Source organism: Acanthopagrus latus, chromosome 13, assembly GCF_904848185.1.
Source record: "Acanthopagrus latus isolate v.2019 chromosome 13, fAcaLat1.1, whole genome shotgun sequence".
Lineage (NCBI taxonomy): Eukaryota > Metazoa > Chordata > Actinopteri > Spariformes > Sparidae > Acanthopagrus > Acanthopagrus latus.
The window spans coordinates 1,805,955-1,828,252 of record NC_051051.1 but is presented as its reverse complement, the minus strand read 5'-3'; the positions used below and the strand labels follow the sequence as shown (position 1 = coordinate 1,828,252).

At 41.5% G+C, this 22,298-nt stretch overlaps 1 protein-coding gene across 1 annotated transcript; it reads left to right on the top strand.

Moving 5' to 3' along the window:
• Positions 1 to 45: 45 nt before the first annotated feature.
• On the top strand, positions 46 to 21,968 carry LOC119031123 (leucine--tRNA ligase, cytoplasmic-like). Its single transcript, XM_037119339.1, has 32 exons — positions 46 to 284; positions 826 to 947; positions 1,383 to 1,470; positions 1,607 to 1,687; positions 1,807 to 1,944; positions 2,114 to 2,275; positions 2,461 to 2,573; positions 2,880 to 2,943; positions 3,282 to 3,370; positions 3,977 to 4,202; positions 4,428 to 4,515; positions 5,407 to 5,483; positions 6,133 to 6,186; positions 6,281 to 6,421; positions 6,950 to 7,027; positions 7,133 to 7,218; positions 7,499 to 7,564; positions 7,742 to 7,824; positions 9,182 to 9,320; positions 9,795 to 10,007; positions 10,601 to 10,658; positions 11,031 to 11,094; positions 12,928 to 13,111; positions 13,601 to 13,691; positions 13,895 to 14,035; positions 14,810 to 14,950; positions 17,077 to 17,187; positions 17,349 to 17,459; positions 18,714 to 18,818; positions 20,364 to 20,459; positions 20,717 to 20,849; positions 20,979 to 21,968. The coding sequence occupies exons 1-32, from the start codon at positions 279 to 281 to the stop codon at positions 21,182 to 21,184; spliced, it is 3,555 nt and encodes a 1,184-aa protein (XP_036975234.1). The 5' UTR covers positions 46 to 278; the 3' UTR covers positions 21,185 to 21,968.
• Positions 21,969 to 22,298: the final 330 nt, after the last annotated feature.

The window sequence follows — 22,298 nt, the reverse complement described above, 5'->3', positions numbered from 1 at the left end:
TTAAAGTATTTTCTGGGCCCCACAGTTGTGTCATACACATGTGAGATTACCAAAATCACGAATACGCGGTTTAAAGTCCCAATTCATTCGCTATCTAGTGTTACGACGCGTGAAACTACTACGGACTACATTTCCCAGGAAGCCACGCGGGAAGCTGCTTGTGGGTGTCGTCAGCCAGGCACCGGTGGCGTGGGTCTCCCTTGTCAATCTGGAAACTATTTCTACTGTGTCTTCTGTCCAAACGATAGAATAGTTACCGGCTCGTGATTTGGGTCAAAATGACGGTGAGTGCAACACTTTTACCTCCCGCGCCTTTTAGTGGTGAGCGCTGATTTAGAGGAAGCGGAGTGATTGTATCCCATTAACTTACTGGAGCTATTAGCTAAGTTAGCTAACATAAGCTAGTTGCCGAACCATCTGCAGGTACAGATCTGACTGAGCTGGACGACAGATTACAGCTGTTTTGCTGTTAAGCACGCGTTGAACAGTTTTTTCTGTTATTTTCTGCTCCAGTTTTAGTCTTCTTTATTGTTCTGTCATGTTCTCTGGCACTTGGCTGCTTCATAAAGTGTGTATTTATTCGTTAGGATATAATCTGTATTCAGTTAATTTACACGTATCACTGTTCAGAGTCTGTTTTCTCACAACTTTAGACTTGTATTCATCCCACATCGGGGAAATTCACTTGTGACAGTAGGATATAGACAGACATACTAACCCTAACCCTAAATACACAAACAGACTGGGTATAAGAGTATAAATATGTAATAAAAATAAATAAATAAAATGGTATTGTTGCACATCTTGCTCGTCTTTGTGTTCCAGGAGCGGAAAGGAACAGCGAAGTTGGACTATTTGAGAAAGATTGAACAAGAGATTCAGGAGAAATGGCAGAAGGAGAAAGCGTTTGAGCTTGATGCACCAACAACCATCGGGGAAAGTACAAAGTGAGTATCTGCTGTCATAAAGAAGGACCCTGTTTACTGTCAGTCTGAGAGTGTTAATCTCTGTCTCACAATGTGAATCAGGAATAATTCAGGATGTAACTGTGAGACTGTCTGTGAGAGAAGCCCTTCACGTGACACTCAGGAGTTTTTGCAGGTGTACTTCCTTCATACGATATCTTTCAGATGCAACAATGAGCAACCATCGTTTAATAGGATTGTTATGTTGTTTTTTTTTTCTGTTGTGGCTGTTGGAGAAGAAACACGCCGTGCAGGTGTGGGTGAGGCTCTGAGCACAAGGATGTGGTGCAGACAACATACCTTCAATACCAATGTGTGCCAGATGTTATTTCCAAGTTTACAAGCATGTTTTTTTCTGATACATGTTGGTCTCACGTGGATATTTTGCTTAATCCTTCCTTTTTAATTTCCCTCCAGCAAAAACAAGTACTTTGTCACCTTCCCTTACCCTTACATGAATGGCCGATTGCACCTTGGCCACACGTTCAGCTTGTCAAAGTGTGAGGTGGGTTTGCATTCAAAAGCAGACAGAGATGAACACTGTGAAATCACTCTGCACATATGACAGATACTTTAGATGCAGATATTCCACAACAGTAAACACTGGACTGAGTTTCTCCTGTTGAACTTGTTTCTTGTAGTTTGCTGTTGGTTACCAGTCTCTGAAAGGAAAGAAATGCCTCTTCCCATTTGGGCTGCACTGCACAGGAATGCCAATCAAGGTTAGTCTTTCTTTTTCATAGATTTTTTAGGTATGATGCTTGTTGAGGCTGTCTTGTAGCAAAAATCTGTGTAGTTTGCCTTCTCTCTGGTATTCATACATCCATACTATATCCACCAGGCCTGTGCAGACAAGCTAAAGAGAGAGATGGAGCTGTATGGAAACCCTCCGCAGTTTCCGGATGAGGATGAGGAGGAGAAAGAGAAGGAGAAGACGTCAGATGAAATCATCATCAAGGACAAATCCAAGGGCAAGAAGGTCAGAGTCTGAGGGACACGACTGATGGCATTTTCCATTTTGTGGATGTTTTTTTTTAAAAATAGTTTTTTTAAAAAATTGTTATTTGAATTTTTTTTGTGGCTCGGCATTCACAAGGGATATTTGAATTTACATAGTGTATTTTATTTATTATTTATTTCTCCATTAGAGTAAAGCAGCAGCCAAGACTGGAACTGCCACTTTCCAGTGGGACATTATGAAGTCTTTGGGCCTGAATGACCAAGAGATTGCCAAGTTTGCCAGTGCTGAACACTGGCTGGAGTACTTTCCTCCTCTGGCTGTGAGAGACCTCACAAAGATGGGAGTCAAGGTAACACATTAGTTTCTGTATCACTATTAAACATCTATTGTCTTTGTGTTGTTTGTTTTTATCCTTGATACTTTGTTATAAGACAAGTTAAGATGAGCTTTGCTTTACAATCAACTATTGAGTCAAATTATCTAAACATACTTTTTGTGTTAGAATTTAAAAGTGGTCATTCTGTCACTGCGCAGGTGGACTGGAGGCGTTCATTCATCACCACAGATGTGAACCCTTTCTATGACTCCTTCGTCAGATGGCAGTTCATCACGCTGAAGGAGAGAAAAAAGATCAAGTTTGGCAAAAGGTGAGATGATTCAGAAGTTTCTGTAAAGCTTTTATCAGAGCACTGTCCCTGCAGTAATATGAATAAGAATGAGGAAGTCACGCAGTGCCCCGCAGTATGTAATAAGATGATAGATTGACCGTTTGAATTATCTCGCCTAAAAACAATGTCCTGTACCAATGTCATGTCTGTCTGTGGGATGAAAACTTTTTAAAGGAAGATAACTGATGTTAGAGTTTGTCTTTTTGTCTCAGGCAGTTTGGTTTGATGTTGTAACGTGGGTGATCTTTCTAAAATATAATTCGAATGTATATGACTCCTCGGCAGGTATACCATCTATTCCCCCAAGGATGGACAGCCATGCATGGACCATGACAGGCAGACAGGAGAGGTATTCTTTGAAATAAGTTTATATAATTAACTGTGAGTCCCACCGAAAACATTAGAAGGTACTTAGTCCACATGATTCTGATTCAGTAGCTACATTTGATATGTTTGTTCTCCATTTATACTGCACTTTTAACAAACTACTAGTAGTAACAGTGGGATCACTTGTGATTGTATTTGACATATTGACATTTTTTAGTATTCCTGCAGTTTAATTGGGATGAAGAAATTTCCACATGCTTCTTTTTGTTTTAATGATGTTGGGAAGTAAATCAAGTTTTGGTCTCTTGCTTTGATTTGAGGTTTTTATTTTCTTCCAAGTAACATTTTTCTTCACTTCAGGGAGTTGGACCTCAGGAGTACACACTCATCAAGATGAAAATTGTTGAACCGTACACAGCAAAATTCAAGTCCAAGGTCTTTTATAGCAGGTAAATAATTCCAAAGTACCGTACTGCCAGCAATTCTTTTTAGGAAGAACACAAAACTACAGACAAGTCGTTCTCTTCAGTCCCCGTTGAGACATTATTTTGGAAATATGGTTGTCGTTAATGAGAGATAATCATTTTTTGATCACATTTGAATTGTGCCATGATTACACATGATGTTTGCCAATTAGAAAAATAGATTTGCAATTCAAAAAAAGTCCCAGTTTGTCATTAAGATAGTAAAATACCATTTAGGTTTGTCTGATGCTGCACTGAACTACATCTCTCGACTGATTTTGGTGAATGTCAGATCTTACTCTTGCACATTTTGGATGTATAGTCTTGTCTTTCTATTTACTTACTGTGACCGTCTCGTAAGTCAGTCAGCTTCATAACAAAAATCAACAAATGATGTGTAAGTCATGACACAGTTCAAACTGGATCCAAATTTAGTCTCTCACCATTATTTTTTTTACTGAAATAAGGTCCCATGATGATCTTCCAGAAGATAAAAAAAAACATTGCCTATCATTCTCATCTTGACAAACACAGTGCTGCTAACTCTTATTCTCATAAAGAAGTCATGTGCTAATGCTAATCTCCCCACAGCGGCATGAAAGGCAAAAACATCTTCCTGGTTGCTGCCACTCTGAGACCAGAGACCATGTTCGGTCAGACCAACTGCTGGGTGAGGCCCGACATGAAGTACGTCGCCTTTGAGACGGCCAGCGGAGACGTCTTCATCAGCACCAGCAGGTCTGCCAGGAACATGTCCTACCAGGGCTTCACCAAAGAGAATGGAGTGGTGCCAGTGATCATGGAAATACTGGGACAGGTACTAACTTTGTGTGTTTCTTGCTACCAACTGCAAATGCATACATGTATTTCACTCAGTTTTCTTTGATTTAATTGAAGCTAACAATTTAAACTTTGCAGGGTAAAGTCAGTTTGAGAAAGAAGCTTTCATGGTTATTGCACAAAAACATGCTAAATTAATTCTGTTGAATGTTTTGTTACTGCTCTGCCTTCTGTTCATTGCATCATCTGCGTCTCTCTCCAGGATGTCCTTGGCTGTGCCCTGAGTGCTCCTCTGACCTCCTATAAGATCATCTACGCTCTGCCCATGCTCACCATCAAGGAGGACAAAGGTACGAGTCAGGAAGTTAGAAAAGTTGCAGAGATTTTTCAGAGATTGTTCAAGTGTTTTTGAGGGTTGTAGCTGTTGACAGGTTTCTTCCCCAGCGTCGCTCAGAGCAGTCAGAATACCCCTGAGTGGGAGCACCGTGCTCTCTCTCATTTATGTACTTGAACTTGACTTCACGTCTGCCTGTGGGTGAATATTTCAATATGAGCTGCTTGACAATATGTCAATGTGTTTATATCTGTCTGCCTTTCAGATAAAGATAATTTATTCCAGCTCGTGTTGCTTTAGGTATCACTTTCTGCAGAAAATCTGCACTGAGCTTTATCCCTCAGTCATCCTTGTCTAAGATATTCTTGGAGGAGCTTATGGAAAAATACTTGGGTGTCTCAAAGTAGTAGGCCAAGGTCATTGTGTAATTTATAAAGTGGTGCACTGTGATGCCAAAGAATGGAAGTAATGGCTGTTGTGTTTGGCCTGAGGGAGAACGTTTGTGAACAAATAAAAGCGATCTAATTGCACTGAGAGTGGTTGTATTCTGTTAGAAGTCAGTACGATCTGTTTTCAGGTGTGTGGTGCTCCAGGGCTGTAGTTTGTCTGTTAGTCTGTTTTATTTTCATGCACCCTGTTGATGAATTTATGTATGTGGTCATCATTAGAAAGCCTGGGTGACTTAGGAGAAATGTTAAATGCCATGTTTAGCAGCGCGCGAGTGTGAATCTGGGGCAGCCTGTGACATTTATCAGTTGGACGACCATGTTTGACATTTGATATCTTTGAACATGTATAATGTAAATCACAGCATCGCTGGGAAAAACGCACTACCTGATTTGCATAAATGCATTTTATATATTATCATTTATATGTCGGCCTTCTGCCTCGCCTGTGTTTTCCTCAGGTACGGGGGTCGTTACCAGCGTGCCCTCTGATGCTCCTGATGACATCGCTGCTCTCAGAGACATCAAGAAAAAACAGGTAACTTAATTTCTATCATTCAGATGAAGTCAGCTGCAGAGAAACATTTTAACAGCTCTTTAGGGAAGACACAGCAGGGGGATTGGGTAAAAATGTAAACTACAGTAATGAATATCACCATGAAACTTCCCCAGTTGATCATTTCCATTTCTAAACGTATGACCTTTTCGTTGTATATTTTGTTGAGTTGTGTACTTTTCTCGGGGTAAAAGTGCATTTCGTTTGTTTGCTTCTGAGATAAGGAAGTCAGCTAAACAAGAATAATCTCAACATGAATAAAACTTTAACATGTTAATGTGTGAGAACATGTGTGGCTGAGTCACGAGTCTCCTCTTTGGATCGCTGCTGCTGTCACGTTTATATACAGGATTTAAATACACAACTTGCACGCTCATTCTCATACATTTCCAGAGCAGGACTCTTTACTGAAATAAAAGTTATGGAAGTGAAAGTCTGTAATAATTGAGCTGTACCTCAAAAAAGCTTTTGATGTCTTCACCTGTAGGTCTTCCTTTAGGTTTTCTACTTTGCTAATTGCTTGATTTCAGCTGGATTAAACCATGTGACCATTTAAAGCCACCCGCTGTTGAAGAATGCACTGCACTTTGCTCTTAATTAAAAATGTTCTCAATGTGTGTATTTCCAAAAGGCTCTCAGGGAAAAGTATGGAATTGAGGACAAGATGGTGTTGCCTTTCGAGCCGGTAAGCTGATTTTGTAAAGTCTGTTGGATTTCAGTCAGGTTGCCATAAAATCAACTATTCTAAACAGCAGCCTCAATGTGTGTGCACACGTCAGGTCCCAATCATAGAGATCCCAGGCTTCGGGAACCTATCTGCACCTCTGGTGTGCGATGAGCTGAAGATCGTGAGCCAGAATGACAAGGAGAAGCTGGCGGAGGCCAAAGAGAAAGTCTACCTGAAGGGATTTTACGAAGGGGTGAGTCCACTTAATGGTTAACGAGCAGAAAACAGCTACTTAGGTCAGCAAAATGCAAGGCCTCTGCTGACTCCTCATGGATTTGAGTTTTAGTTTGAAACTTGTGTGATTTATCAACCAGACACAAATCAAGTGATTCACAGCTTATGGCTAGAATAAATTATTCATTAAAAGGCTATTGGCTTCGTGTTGCCTTTTGGACAGTTTGGTTCAGTCTACTACTGAGAAACTCTGCTGTATTTCTCACTTCTTGCTAAGCTCCTCTCTTTTCAAGTTAACTTTAACATTACTCATGTTAAAACGTATACATTTTGCTGCGTTCACTGTCCACAGATTGGAAATTTTAAATGTTACGTGCCACAATTTGCAAGGGGATCATTCAGCAGCACGCAATTTCTTTGCGTACTCAGAGCAGTTTGTCATCACTTGTGACTGAGGAATGCACTGTGCAGGACCATCCCGCCTCTCATTAAATGATCAGAATAGTGAAAGAAATGCAATATGATGAAATGTTTCCTTCTGTGTCAGATCATGCTGGTTGATGGCTACAAGGGGCAGAAGGTCCAGGATGTCAAAAAACCTATTCAGAAGATGATGGTTGAGAGGGTAAGAAATGATTTGGTCCTAATGCAACAAAATCTATAATATGCCATGTATGATAAACAACATGCTGTAGATTTACTTGTACTGATGCTGGCTCTGTAACAACAGGGCGAGGCCATGATCTACATGGAGCCAGAAAAACAGGTCATGTCACGTTCGGCTGATGAGTGTGTGGTTGCTCTGTGTGACCAGTGGTAAGTAAAATCATCAACCCAAGAATCTGTATGATATAAATGATGAATAATGTGTTTATTAGCAATGGGAAGACGTGAGTTGTTGTAAGTGGAACTTAAGCTTCTATAAAATATAAATATAAAAATGTTTTCTCTTGTGAGGTGACGTGGGTTCATGCTGGTAACAAAATGTTTGATAAATGACGACAAAGGTGATCAGAGATTGATCTGTATTTTCAAGTGTCGAGCATCCTGTGCTGTGTGGGATTAGCTGTGTGCTAATGTTGTACGTGTCTGTCAGGTATTTGGACTATGGGGATGCAGAGTGGAAGCGTCAGGCCAATGAAGCCCTCAAGTCTTTGGAGACGTAAGACACTGACCTCTGACATACTACGTCTATAGTCTGTACAACGTTATATGGGGTGTAATATATTCAGCCACTTCATTGGTTAGAAAATGTACCTTGCCATGCCAGAATCCAAAAAGATGAATAACTGCGTCTCCATCCTGCGATTACTTTCGTTCTGTTTTGCAAACTATGCAGATTTTGCGACGAGACCAGGAGAAACTTTGAAGCAACTTTGGCCTGGCTGCAGGAGCACGCCTGCTCTCGTACATATGGACTTGGTGAGCGTGTGTGTGTGTGTGTGTGTGTGTGTGTGTGTGTGTGTGTGTGTGTGTGTGTGTGTGTGTGTGTGTGTGTGTGTGTGTTTCATAAGTAATGATGTTTCTTGTGTTGAGATCAAATGTAGCACCCTGCTGGAGATGAAAAAGGAGACAGTTTTAGCTGGGCTGGAGAATGACTGATGGTTTTGGTCTATAGATGGAGACAAAGCACTGCTGATGAAGCACCTCGTCTGTTCATACAGGAATAGTTGCAGACTGAGGGCCAGCTGGCACACAGTGCAGGCCGGCCTGCTGTAGACTCCTCCTGTAGAAATCTCCCCACACATTTACAGAATATGAAGTTTTTACTGTAAAAGTGCAAGTTGATACACCAGATTCTGTTTCGTTTCTGTCTCACTTGTGGTAGAAAAATATAGCTCAGGTGTAAAAATGCAAATTACGTGTGTATTTTGATTAATGTGATCATCCGACAGAACATTTGTTATTCATACAGGAAAACATATTAACCAAAAACTGACTGACAGACGTTGTATCTAAACGCTGTATCAGTCTATTCACACCTCGTGACGTTTAGAAATAAGAAATGTTTTAAATCAGTTGTGTGATGTTATAAGATTTTATTTTCTGAACTTGAATTCAAATGAATAGAGTAAGAGCATGTATCTTTTATTTGATTTTATCAAGATTTCAAGTAAGTGAGTAAGTAAGTAATGTTGCTCAGATCTCATTTTTATGTAATTACTGCTTGTTAAACTTAGTAACTCCTCAAGCTTGCAGTAATTTTACGCTTTTAATCACTGAAAGCTGATTAAAAAAAGAATCTGTGCTCACTGGCAACACTGAAACCTGAGTTTTTTTCCTTCGAGAGGCTGATTAAGGGACTCGGATCTTTTCATAACTCCCCCCACCTCGACACGACTTTGACCTGAAAATGACCCAGACTAAAATTTGTGTGTGTGCCAGTGAGTGAAAAAAATAAGTCACCATTTGTTTGGCAAAGTAGCCAGTTTGGTTGAGTTTAGTTTCTTTGACATTCAAGTTTTACATCTCAACTTGTTTGCCAAGGATTACATAATAAAGCCCAGCACTTATTCCATTGTGTGAGGGTTTCTCTTGGCACCAGAACGCAACCAGCTTGACGAGATGGCAAATTCAACAAAGGATCGTGTCGGCACAGAGGAGACAACAATTGTCTCTCTTCATATTTTTTTTTGTCTTTTTCCTCTTTCTCTCACACGGCTTTGTGCCTGTCTGCCTCTGTCTCCTGATTTGTGGTTGCATGTGTGTCTGTGTGTGCGTGTGTGTTTGTGTGTGCGTGTGTGTGTGTGTATGTTTGCACGCCTCCTGGTTACCATAGGAACGCGGCTGCCTTGGGACGAGCAGTGGCTGATTGAGTCACTATCGGACTCCACCATCTACATGGCTTACTACACTGTAGCCCACCTCCTCCAGGGGGGTGTGCTCAACGGACAGGGAGCCTCACCACTGGGCATCAAGTATGAACACACACACACACACACACACACACACACACACACACACACACACAATTATTAAGTCCTCACTCATTCACTTGGCATTCTCTCCGTCTCCCATCTCTCTCTTTCTACCATCAAACAGCCACCCGAGGGAGAAAAGAAAACTATCTAATAACCATATTTAATCATTTCAAATGACAGGTGTTGCTTTTCAGACTTTTAATTTTATTTTTTTAAATAACTCGATTTGTCGCCTATTATTCATCCATGAAATATAATCTTCAAATGAATAAATAATCCGTGCAGTCAGTGACAAACGATGCCTCTCAGAAACAGTTTTAAAAAGTGAATTCGTAGCTCACTATTGATTTAAATAATATCAAATATCTTCCTCCGCACTAAAATGAAAGGGCAAAGACACACAGGCATTTAATTACTTCAGTAGCATTCGTCTTTGTAGCCGTGACCATTTTTCTTTTTTCTCTCCCACAGACCACAGCAGATGACCAGAGAGGTCTGGGACTTCATCTTCTTTAAGACATCTCCTTTCCCCAAGACAGACATCCCTAAAGAGCATCTGCAGAGGCTGAGACGGGAGTTTGAGTACTGGTACCCTGTGGACGTCCGTGTGTCTGGCAAAGACCTGGTGCCCAACCACCTCTCTTACTACCTGTACAACCATGTGGCTATTTGGCCCAAAGACAGGTGGGTGTGCCCAGGTGACAGTTTTTAAACTGGGGTTTGATAGACTGCTGAAGGAAAAGCTGACTGTCTTACCCTCACACGATGAAAAGATTTATTGTTTTGTCATGCATGATAAATGAAAAGCTGCAGCGAGCACAGAGACTGAAAACAGGGAAACAGGTAGCCCGGTTCTGTCAAACAGTAACACAATCCACCCACCAGAACCTCTGAGGCTCACCAACAAACACAGTGTATCTTGTTTTTAAGATGAACAGAGATCGAAGTGTAAATTGCTGTTTTTATTGGAAGTTATATGCAAGACTAATTCTTGGTTGGTGCCAGCAAATATCTCTCTCTTCAGTTAGAGATAATTTAGGTACAGTACCAGTTTTGATTGCGTATGAAGGAGATTCTGAGAGAACTGATGCTGCCAATTGTATATGGAACCCTCTAACCTGGTGCATTATTAAAAATGTTATGTTAAAGAATTGAATTCATTTGTTGGTGCAGATTTTTGATGATGATGATGATGATGATGATGATGATGATGATGATGATGATGATGATGATGATGATGATGATGATGATGATGATGATGATTCTCTCGTGTCCAGTGGAAAGTGGCCACAGGCAGTACGAGCCAACGGACATCTGCTCCTCAACTCTGAGAAGGTGTGTCAGATATTAATCTATACATATTAATATTGATCTCTGGATTAACGTAATTTGTCGTTAAGGTTATATTCTCAGGGAAAAAAGTTCCTGGCCCGCACTACTGACAAAATTAAACCTTATGTAACAATACTAGATTATATTTTGCCACAAACTTTTTGTATTTATCATTTTCTTTTCTCATTTGCCACTAATTAACTAGTGTTTGATGTTGTTAAGAATTCTGATTACTGTGCATGCTGCTGATTTGCACTGAAAACACAGACATCCTGTGACAAAATGTTTTTATTCCACTCTGCTTTGAAAGAAACATGTGTGGGCGGGCGCACTTGAAAGATTCTGGCTGCTAACATCTGTTTTTCTATTCACCAGATGTCCAAATCAACTGGAAACTTCCTCACTCTCACTCAAGCCATTGACAAGTTCTCAGCAGACGGTGCGCACCGCTTTCACTTGATTTATTGCCCTCCTTCGCTCTGTTTCTTATCTTTTACTATTCTCCTCTCCTGTGATTTTCTTTCAATATTTCTGTCATGTTTCATTGAAACATTGGAGAAAAACACATCAGGTGCTCATCTGGAACAGATTAAAATATGCTTTCATAGTGCACGGGCCATTACACTTGATTATACCATAAGCATCCTTTATCCCTTGGTGAAGATAATTAGAAAACGCCCCATTGTCATAAGATGGCTGACGTGTTGATAGTGGGTGCTATGAGCTATTGTATATCAGATCCCTTATACTGCGCTGTAAGTAATGAGTCTCTGTATTATAATTCATTATACATGCTTTAATCAAAGTGTAGCCATAAGGCAATGTATATTCAAAATGATCTCTCCACCAGAAGCAAAACATTAATATCCAAGAGCTTTATGATATTATTGCATTCAAAGTGTTCACAGGACAACAAGATACAGAGGAAAGAGCAATAGTCTCTCAAATCAAATATTAATGGGAACACGAGAGGAAAACAAGTTATAAGACCCGGAATGAGAGACTAGATGTACAGCGGCAAACACAGTCTCTTTCTCAAAATGTCATTTAATTTATTGCCTTTTGGTTTGGAAGGGTCTCGTTTTGCATCATTAATGATAATCATTTATTTTCTCATGTTGTTCATCTCTTTATGTTTGTTTGGTTTTCGGTCTTTGTGTTTATCCGATCATCCTCACCTCCACCTGGTAGGACCATAGATTAATCCTCCTGCTCTCAGTATACTGGAGGATAGAATTGGTCCATCTTTTTTTGTTTGTTTGTTTTTTACTTTCACTGTTTTTATGTTTGCATGAGCTGAATAATAGATAGATGTGTCTGTGTCTGGAGAAGCTGTCGCACCGTGGAAGTGAAGAACTCCATGGTCTGCCAGCAGATGGATGTATTAAGTTGACTTCCTGTCTAAGAGCTCGGGAGTGATGTCTTCTGGGTATTTGAAGTTTTCTCAGACTGGAATTTTCTTCAAAGCCTCTGAACATTACTTGGTTGTCGGAGCCGAAGGGAAAAGTTCAGTGTTTGCGTGTTCGCCATGTGATTTATGGGAACCACAGAGTTCGAAAGTTGTTTTGAGCAAATTAGGAAAGCAGTGGTGAGAATGAAGGTGCAGGTAACGTTAACTACAATTCAACTTCAAAACACTTTTTTTTTTTTTTTTTGAGGGCTGCCACAAATGTTTCAAAGCTGCTGTTGCTATGGTAATCGATATCCAGTTCAGTATTCGAAGGAAGGAGACATTTAGACGGCTGCACTGAAAAAGAGGCAAAACACGACCACACTGGTGCCGACTCGTTTGGCTCTCTAGGCTTCACTGAGTGGCTTTGACGTCATGAGCCTAACTTGGCTATCTCGCTATATATCTATAAATATCTGTGCAGTACGTCCAGCAGCAGCATTCCCCCACAGACCCGGTGTGTTTGTTTACTACTGCGGCCCCAGAAAAGCTCTGATTAGCCCTATATTGCTGCTTTGAGGATTAACGTTAATTACCTCCATCTGTGCCTATGAGTGCACATTGAGTATGTTCACTTGGGGCACATGTTTGTGCCACATTTGTCATTTAGGTTCGCTTGCGTTCTGTGCACTAATTTTTATGAATGAATGTTGAGGCCTCTCACCCTGCCAACACTGAAGCTTTGAATGTTTGAGGATAATTCTCACTGAGGCTATGAAGCCCCGAAAATGATCTTCATAACAGTCTTAATTATTTTGCACCTGTTCTGTTGTTCCCTGCACGTCCTGGCATTTTACCGTAACGTTTGATTGCCTCTCTCAGGTATGCGTCTGGCTCTCGCCGACGCCGGGGACACGGTGGAGGACGCCAACTTCGTCGAGACCATGGCCGACGCCGGCATCCTGCGCCTCTACACCTGGGTGGAGTGGGTGAAGGAGATGATCGCCAACCAGAACAATCTGAGGACAGGACCTGCAGACACCTTCAACGATCGGGTCTTTGCCAGGTAGAAGCAAGAGCTCATGAGGAGTGGTAGATTTATATCACACATACATTAATGAGGACCATGTACATGGGGTTTGACATCCTAGAGATAAGGGGATAATCTTTGATGACTAAAGTCATCATCCTTGAAAGATCAGTGTCATTGTCATGTCAAAAGATGCAGGGCTTGATGTAATGATTTTTTTATGTTTTGGGTCAACAGATCATATCTACTCTGTAAAATATCAATACTGTTTTGAGCACTGGTCAGATTCGACTTACATAAAGATGCATTTGTTAAAGTGAGTTCTAGGTGAATTGAGTTTTGTTGAAATTGAAAAGTAAAACGATGGACTGTGGTCAGTTCACACTCAGGGGCAAGAGGTGAATTCCAGGGAACTAGATGTTTGACAGTTCAGGATGGCCTTCGCTGAAAGTCTTGACTGAAAAGTGAAAGATAAACTGACATTGCAGACTTATTGAAATATATATATTTTTTTATCCTGTCTAGCGAGATGAATGCAGGCATCTTAAAGACAGAGCAGCACTATGACAGGATGATGTACAAGGAGGCTCTGAAGACCGGCTTCTTTGAGTTCCAGGTAAATAAAATGTCTCACTCTCTTGATCACCGTTATATCTTAAAGACGAGCATCGTTTTCCATCCTCACTGGGGGGATATTATGGATGCTGCAGTGACAGATTAAACATGAGATGGAGAATAAAATGACTGAGGATTCAAATCTCAATCTAACCACCGGTGATGATGACGACCTCTTCAAACTGTTTTTGTGTGCGTCTGCAGGCAGCCAAAGATAAGTATCGTGAGCTGGCTATTGAGGGAATGCACAGAGACCTCGTCTTCCAGTTCATAGAGAGACAAACTCTGCTGCTGGCTCCCATCTGCCCACACCTTTGTGAATACACCTGGGGTCTGCTGGGCAAGGTAAGAGACTATGGATTTGGCATCATAAAGTGGGTTTCATGTTCCGAGTTGCCTGCGTGCTCCGACTGCAGCTTCAAATGTGTCTTTCATCCTCTCGTTCGTTCCCTTTCATGTTAATCTCCCCTGTAAAAAGAATGAAAGTATGAAAGACGCGTTTCACCTTCCTGTGTTCATTCACATCCATGGACACACCTGCGAGCTGAGAGATGTGCTTCATGTGGGTCTGCAGTGGCTCAGGTCCCTGTGCTCATTTACCTGTGTGAAGTGGCAGCAAACACACACAAACATATTCCCTCAGTTGATGCACATGTCCACCAGGAGCCACACTTTTTTCTTATCTCCTAAAAAAAGGAACACACACACACACACACACACACACACACACACACACACACACGCTGTTGCACACTCCCAACAGCACAGAGACACGAGCATATTTTTAATACTCAAATTTATGAATATGAACGAGTGCTGCTGTGCCGGAGATGGGTTTTTTCGGTCGTCGCTTAGCAACAACAAAAGCCCCACAACTCCAATCATGTGTTCAGTGCCGCCAGCTAAAGCGCCAAGAGGCACTCAGTGGACACGGAGGTACACACATCAGTCTGGGATTCTCACACATGCCTGGTAAATATGGCATGTGCCCAGGTTTGTTATAAAAAGATGGTGGGACCTCTGGCTGCTCAGTTAATGGGATTCTCCACCTCAGGTGCACCACCTTTTCCTCGTCACTCATCCGTCATCACTTCTTTCTATTTTCTGTCTCCCCCACAGACCGGTTCAGTGACCAAGGCTTCGTGGCCCGTGGCCGGTCCAGTTGACGAGATCCTGATCCGATCCTCTCAGTACGTGATGGAGACGGCACACGACCTCCGGCTGAGATTCAAAGCGTACATGCAGCCGCCCAAAAGCAAAGTAAGAAATGTTTGTTGCCCATGCTTCACTGCCACTTTTCCCTCACTGCCGTAATAGCTTTTTTTTCTTTTTTTTGCCTTTCAAAAACTAATATTGATTTCAGATTTGATTGCTTTCTTTTTAATAGTTTTTTATGAAATCCAGCACTTGTTTCGAAGTGCATCAAGTGTGGTAATTAAATCGGAGGCGGCGCTGTGTCAGAGTCTTTCCTCCCTCGGGTGTTGTTTAACAGTTTCATGATTGTTTGATGGGGAGCACAATGAGGCAGAAAATAATAAAAACAGCAGAATAAGAAGATTGGAAATACCAGGAAGCGTGCCAAAAGTAGATTTAGGTTCAATGGCATTTTGTCATGTTTGGTTCCAGTATATGATCTAATTATTGCATCTGAATTTCAGATCACTTATTGAATCTAATGAGCTTTATAAATAACAAGTCTAATTAAAACCAAGAACTAGAACTCACGCTTTCTTGAATAGAATATTTGCTGTTTAGAAAAGATTCTCTTTTTGCTAATTAAAAAGAGTGGGCAAGTATTTGTGAGACCAAGAGCTTCAAATAAATCTATATTTTACCTGCTCTGAATCGGAAAAACATAAATATTAAGTTTTAATCAAAGAAATATGTGTTATGTAGTCTGTGGTCGGCTTCACTGAGCTATATGAATACAGTTGACTTGAATATTCCTTTAGACACTCTTTAAGATTCAAGTCTGTCGTGCTCACAGCTGGACATTTGGCCTGTTGTTTAACAGTCGGGCATTTGGATAAGTGGCTGAAGGCGGCTGGGAGAAAAGCTTAGCAAGTATCGACAATATTTGAGACAATATTCACTGCATATATTTTGTAGCCATGGAGGGATGATGGGTAAAGATAGACATGTTCTCATACATGTGTGTGAGAAGGAAGGCAGAAAGATTAAGTCGGCAGATGAGTTTCTAACACTGCCCTCTCCCTGGAAGGCGCCATCAGGATAAGTTATAATTTCTGTGAATGTGCAAAAGTCTACTGAAGAAAATGCATTTAAATACAACAAAAACCAGAACAAGCAAATGATTCTACTTATTTGAAAAGCCAAAGTAAACAGTAATGTTACAAACTCTGATTTGAATGAGCTGACAGTTTTAATGGACCTCAGGTTTTTTTCAGGATGTCAAACTCGTTCCACAGTCGCTGAGCGTGGAATTAAAAGCTGCTTCAAGACATTTTGTTCTGGTCCTGGAACATTGAGTTCCAGGTGACCTGAGGGGTCTGGATGCTTCTTAACATACAAATACATCAGAGATTTATTTAGGGTTATTTGTGCCTGGACAAGTAATGTGATTTAACGATCTGTCCTTTGACACTAATGAAGCCAGTTCAGTGACTGAAGGATCAGTTTAATATCCTCCACCTTCTTGGTGTTAGTGAGGGGAAAATACAGTTGTCTGGACAGAAATCCTTTCATTCTTGCTTTTTAAAGATGTTAGTAGGCTGGTTTTATAATTGGGGTTGTAAAAATTCGGAGTCCATTACTACACCAAGACTTCTGGCATGATTTGTAGATTTTAGTGCCGTGGATTCAAGGTGAGAGCCGACTTTTAATCTTTCTTATTGGAGGCAACAGTCACCTCAGTTTTCTCAGGGTTAAGTTGTAGAAAATCCATCCACTCACAGATTTGTTTGATGAGCTTATTCAGTAATACTGTCATGTATCATTTATTCTTCCTGAGGACATGAAACTTTCTTCAACATAATTCAAAATACATTAAAGGTCCATTATGTAGTTTTGGGGGAGAAATTTTATTCATGCCTGAATAAACAAAATAAACATTTTGTTTTCATGACCTTAAAGGTCAGAACAATTTCATACTGTTTTACTTTGTTTATATGTGGCGGACCCTGCCACCGTTAATAAGTTCACAAATCCCATCTTCATTTCAGAAGATCACACATACAAGAAAAAGCAGCTTGTATCTCGACTAATCCGAGCACACTGTTTGCTTTCCATTGAGGCCACCACCCACCATTCGAATTATCTTGTCACTGCACTGAATAGAAGCAAAACCGTCAGGTCTTATGCACCTGGCAATGTGGATAAATGAATCTGAGATGCTCTTTTTCTGATGCTGTTTTTCCTCCCAACAGAAAGGTGACTCAAAACCTCCAGCCAAGCCCTCCCACTGCGTCATCTACGTTGCCAAGAGCTACCCTCCGTGGCAGCACAGCGCCTTGTCCCTGCTCGGAAAGCACTACAAAGTGAGAAATGAACATTAATGCACTGTGATGAACATTTATACATGCAAATGTAGGATGTCCATGGTGTAGTGATGCAATGAAACGAGTATTCCTGTGTCTTCACATCTGTCTCCTTCCCTGCTTTCTTCTACCTGTTCATGCTTTCTTTCCCATCTGTCCAGAGCAACAACGGGACTCTTCCGGACAACAAAGTGATCGCGAGTGAGCTGGGAGCCCTGCCTGAGCTGAAGAAGTACATGAAGAGAGTCATGCCTTTCGTAGCCATGATCAAGGTACGTCCTGCCCCTCCTCACCCCTCGACACCTCCACCCAGGGCAATAACTCCATCTGTGATTTTTAGACCATTTATTAGTAAATGCCAGTGTTCCACAAACATTTTCCCTCAGCTGTTTTTTTGTGGTTTGATTTTCTCAAGTTGCTGTTGTTTACCGCAGAACGAGCTGTTTACCCAGGTTGTTCGTCAGGCGGCTTAATCTTTTGTTTTCCTGCACAGCTCTGCTTAATATTGGTTTAAAGTCTGCCCTGATAATTCTGCTCAGAGATTTGAGTCTGCTTCTTCAAAAGCTATTGTTGATATTCGTCTTTGTGTTGAACAATGACAAAACTGTAGCCAATCCGATAAAACAAATTGAGTAGAAAACACATTTCACAAATACTTTGTCTGCAGAGTTTAATGTGTTTATTGATTGAAGAAGTACAGACTCCACTTGTTGACAGGCTGCCTCAGCTCGTTCCTGAGTTTGTTTGCCACCTTCATAAAACTTTGAAAATGTGTTTTTCTCTACAACTTTGTCCAACCTTTCACTTTTCGTCTGCTTTGCAACCAGATTTAATTTGTCTCACAATGCAAACTGCTCTTCTAGTGAAGCTGTTCTTTTGATGTAACAGCAGCATTCACTAAATACATCAGAGAATCACAGGTAGTGGTAAAAAAAAAAAACGGTCTCGCTGCAGTAATTGCATCTGTTATATCATGCTATATACACACTTAGGGTCAAGTTGCTAATAAATGATCAGAGGCCTGATGCTTATTAATATTTCAGTTGTCATATCTCCCAGGTGCCACAGCTTTGTTCAGGTGTTTCTGTTTCACTGCAGGGATCAAACAAAATGAAACTAATAAATAGTCATGATGAGCTTTGTGTTCATCCATGGTTCATCTTTCAAGTTCTTCTTTCAGCTTTCAAGTTGTTTTCTCTCTGCGCTCTCCTTGTTTGATGGTTTGTTTTGGCATCTTTTTGTTCCCAAAGCTTTTTTTTGGTCCGTTAATAATCTCATGGCGGCAGCTTCCACATATCAATGAACTTTCTGTGTAATGCTGAAAAACGTGATTTCTTCAATAGGTGGATGAATTATTGCATTTTGTCCTAATAACTGCTGGCTTGTTAGGAAATGTAGCAAATTAATTCTGAGTGTTAACGCCCTGTTCATTCCTCAGGAGACTTTGGATTGCTGATTAATTCATGTTCATTGTTCATACCTCCGTGCCTGATTCTGATTATTTGGGCTTTGCTTGTGTTCTGTAGGAGAACCTGGAGAAGAATGGACCCAGGGTCTTGGATCTGGAAGTGGAGTTTGATGAGCGGGCAGTTCTGATGGAGAACCTGGTCTACTTAACCAACTCTCTAGAGGTATGTGTTGTGATCCAGCTCTCCTAATTTCTGACATGACTTGTCTTTCAGAGCTGTAAATATGTGTGAGGGGGTTTGATACTTTTGTGAGCCTACAGTTGAACATTGCTGGGAATATAATGCTAAATTTGTTACACAGGAACAACAAGCAGCAAAAATCAGCTCAGCTCTGGCAGTGCCATATCCCCAAGATCCTCAAATATGAGCAATAAACAGAGAACACTCACTTTATTAGGTTCTGTTTGTCTTTATATAAATGTCACGCTGCAACATGCAAGTGCAGCATTTCTGGTTTCCTTAAAATACCTCAGCTTTAAAGCTTGAGTTTTACTACTTCTGCAAAAGTCAGTGGAGACAATCCTGAGCTGAGTTGTCAGTCAGGAAAGCCGTTAATACTTTTGTCTGCACAGAAGCTTAGTCTGGTGAAAAAGTAAAACCCAAAGTTCCAAAGATTCTTCTGTGAAACTGGCACATTTCACCACAGAAAAGAACGACTGTACATGATCTACGTCAAACTAACAGTCTGAATCCAATTCCCATGTCTCTGATCAGTCAAGATAAGCTGCTACACAGAAGGCAAACCGTTGTAGGATAATACTAAATCATAGAAAATGGGAATCATAAATCATGAAAAGGCTGGTGTTCTACTTGCCTCTTAGAGCAGGGTTTAATTGATTTCAAAGTGATACTCCAACTTCAACTAAAGCTGCAGTATGTAAAAATGAGAAGAAAGAAAGACGTCCATGTTCTGTGTTGTAGTGATCACTACTGAAGTTAGCTATCCAGTGAGCCGAGCCAGCTCTGGTTCATAAAATGACCTCAGGATAGTATTGCTCAGGCCTCCAGAGGGAGACACTGATGTCTGACTTCCCTCCCACGTCACATCTCTCCCGTCCCCGCCTGAACTCATCGATCTGCAATGTCCCAAGAGTCAAAGCTCCAGCTGGAGCCACTGTGAGTCACCTTGGTACTGTATTCCCTGTCTTCAAACTGGCCTCTGTCGTTTTCTAAGGTTACGTTCAGTCCCAGAGAGACTGTGTTCACTGAGAGGCTAATGAGCCAGGCTCACCCAGCTCTGGTTCTGGTGCCCATTTCATGAAACCCTCCTTCCCCCTGGAGGTCCAAAGACTCCCCCGGGGCTCCAAGCTCCCAGTCCAGGCAGAGCCGTCCAGGACCACTCGCTGCAAGACAAACTCGCTGCCTGCAGCTACAGTTAGCAGCAGAGAGGCGCTGCTGTCGTGACATGCTGTCCACCATTTGTTACATAATTCACCTTATTTCTTTTTTTGAGAGTCGGATGTTTTTATGAGGACGGTCAGCAGTGAAGTGGTTCATGCTGCAGATAAGGTATTAGCCGTTTTCAAAATTAGTTTTCAGTCCTGTTAGTAGAAGTCTCAAACTGGGTCTCTGATCAGTGCTGGAGGCTGGTTAACACTGCCAGCATCTGTCAGGGTGAATACCAAACACACCTGTATACACACTGACTGCTGCTGCTGGACTGATCAGCTAATTGCCGCCCCTTTGCACATCTCTTCTCCTCTACAGTTGGAACAGATCGACGTCCTGTTTGCGTCTGAGGCTGACGACAAAGTGAAGGAGGACTGTTGCCCAGGGAAACCGTTCTGTGTTTTCAGATCCGAGGTAAATGCTTTTGGTTTTGCTGGCTGCTCTCGAAGCAGGCTGTGTTTATCAGTGTGCGTTTATAGAAAAGACATAAGCTTCTTTTTTCAGTCACCCGTTTATCAGCTTGTGTTTACATATTCACAGTACGTTTGTGTGTATGTCTCTGTAGGCGCTTGTTTAGAGCACATATACTGTCTGCAGGACTGTCTGTGCCCATGATGAACAAATTGTTTGTTGTGGCAAACGACAGTTAAACTGTGTGTCAATCTCCCCAGCCCGGAGTGTGTGTTTCCCTGGTCAACCCTCAGCCATCCAACGGCCTGTTTTCTACAAAGGTCGATATCCGACAGGGGGACAGTAAGGACAGCGTCGTCCGCAGGCTAGGCAAGGTCAACAGACTCATCAAAGGTAAGTAAGATAAATTCGTATACAGGAGAAATTCAGGGATGCAGAATGGCTCTGGTTATAAAAAAGATTAATATTTTATTTTATCTATATGAAAGTGTTTGAAAGCTCTGCCCCCCCCTCCTCCATCAGATCTGTCCAGAGTGAAGCTGATGAGGTACGAGGACCCCGTGCTGGGCCCTCGCCGGGTGCCCGTCCTGGGGATGGAAGAGCAGGGCAAGCTGCCCATCTCCAACAAATCTGTGTTCAGCATCAGTCTGGAGGAGAAGAGGGTCACTCTGGCTGACAATGGCCTCACTGTGGACATCGGGGACACTCTGGTTTATCTGGTTCAATAGAGTAACAGTCACTCTCTCTCATATACACACAGGCAGTTGGGGGCGCATTCAGCAGTGAATCGTTTATGAAAGGTTGACATGTTACAGTAAAATGGGTCATCTTGACTCAAAGCCATAAAAAGACTCAAAAGTATCTCTATGTTTTTATTATGTATTTTTCTGTACCGCACCATTTGCCACAGCACACGGTGTTAACATTTGACAGATATGATGTTTTTGCGCCTTTTCACTGCTGAATGCAACCTAAGTGGGAAATCTGAAATTAATGGGACCTGAACGTTTGCTTCCATCTTCCACACACAGATTATCGGGTCAGGTTCTTTTCAGTGGTGTAAAATAAAACTCTGAAACCTTCCCTTTGGATTTGGTACGGGAGGATCACACAAGAATTTCTATTCTGTTCCATCTTTTCACCGTCTCTAGTTTAAAACTGAATCTTGTAATTTTTCCTTTTTCCTTTCTGCCATGTCACACAGTAAATTAGCAATTATCTGTATAATGAAGCTTTTGAATAAAGTTTTTCATTGGAAGCAGCAAACGGATGTCTACCACCACTTTTTTTTTATGTGAATACATTGTGTGACTGCTCCTGCACCCTCCTGAGAGCCTGTTGTTTCATATAGATGGTAATGTGTCTGCTGTGTTGTTTTATACATCGGGTGAGGCGTATCGCTCCCTCATGCTTTGTCGGCCTGTCAGACAGCTTTCCTATTTTCAAGCTGTGGACGGAGCTTGTCTGACTTTCTTGGTGCTTTTCCAGAGAAATAATAAAATCTATGAAATATTCAGCCTCCTTTTTCTTGTTTCTCTTTTGTCTGTGGCTTTCCCCCCCTTCCCTTTCTTCTAAGGACATAAATAAGACGACTGTTCCCCACAAGTATAACACTCAGTAGAGTGTCATGGTTTTGGGGAAGTCATTGGATCTTGGCCTCAGTAGTGTAGATGGTACAGATAGTCCTGCAGTCTTCTGATGATAATGAAGTGCACAGAGTGTAGCTGTGGGGGTAGAGGTTGTATGATTCAGGACACACACACACACACCTGTATCATGTATATTAATATTTATTGGTGAGTTTGAGTGGGGATATGCACATGAGATAGCCAATAAACTCAA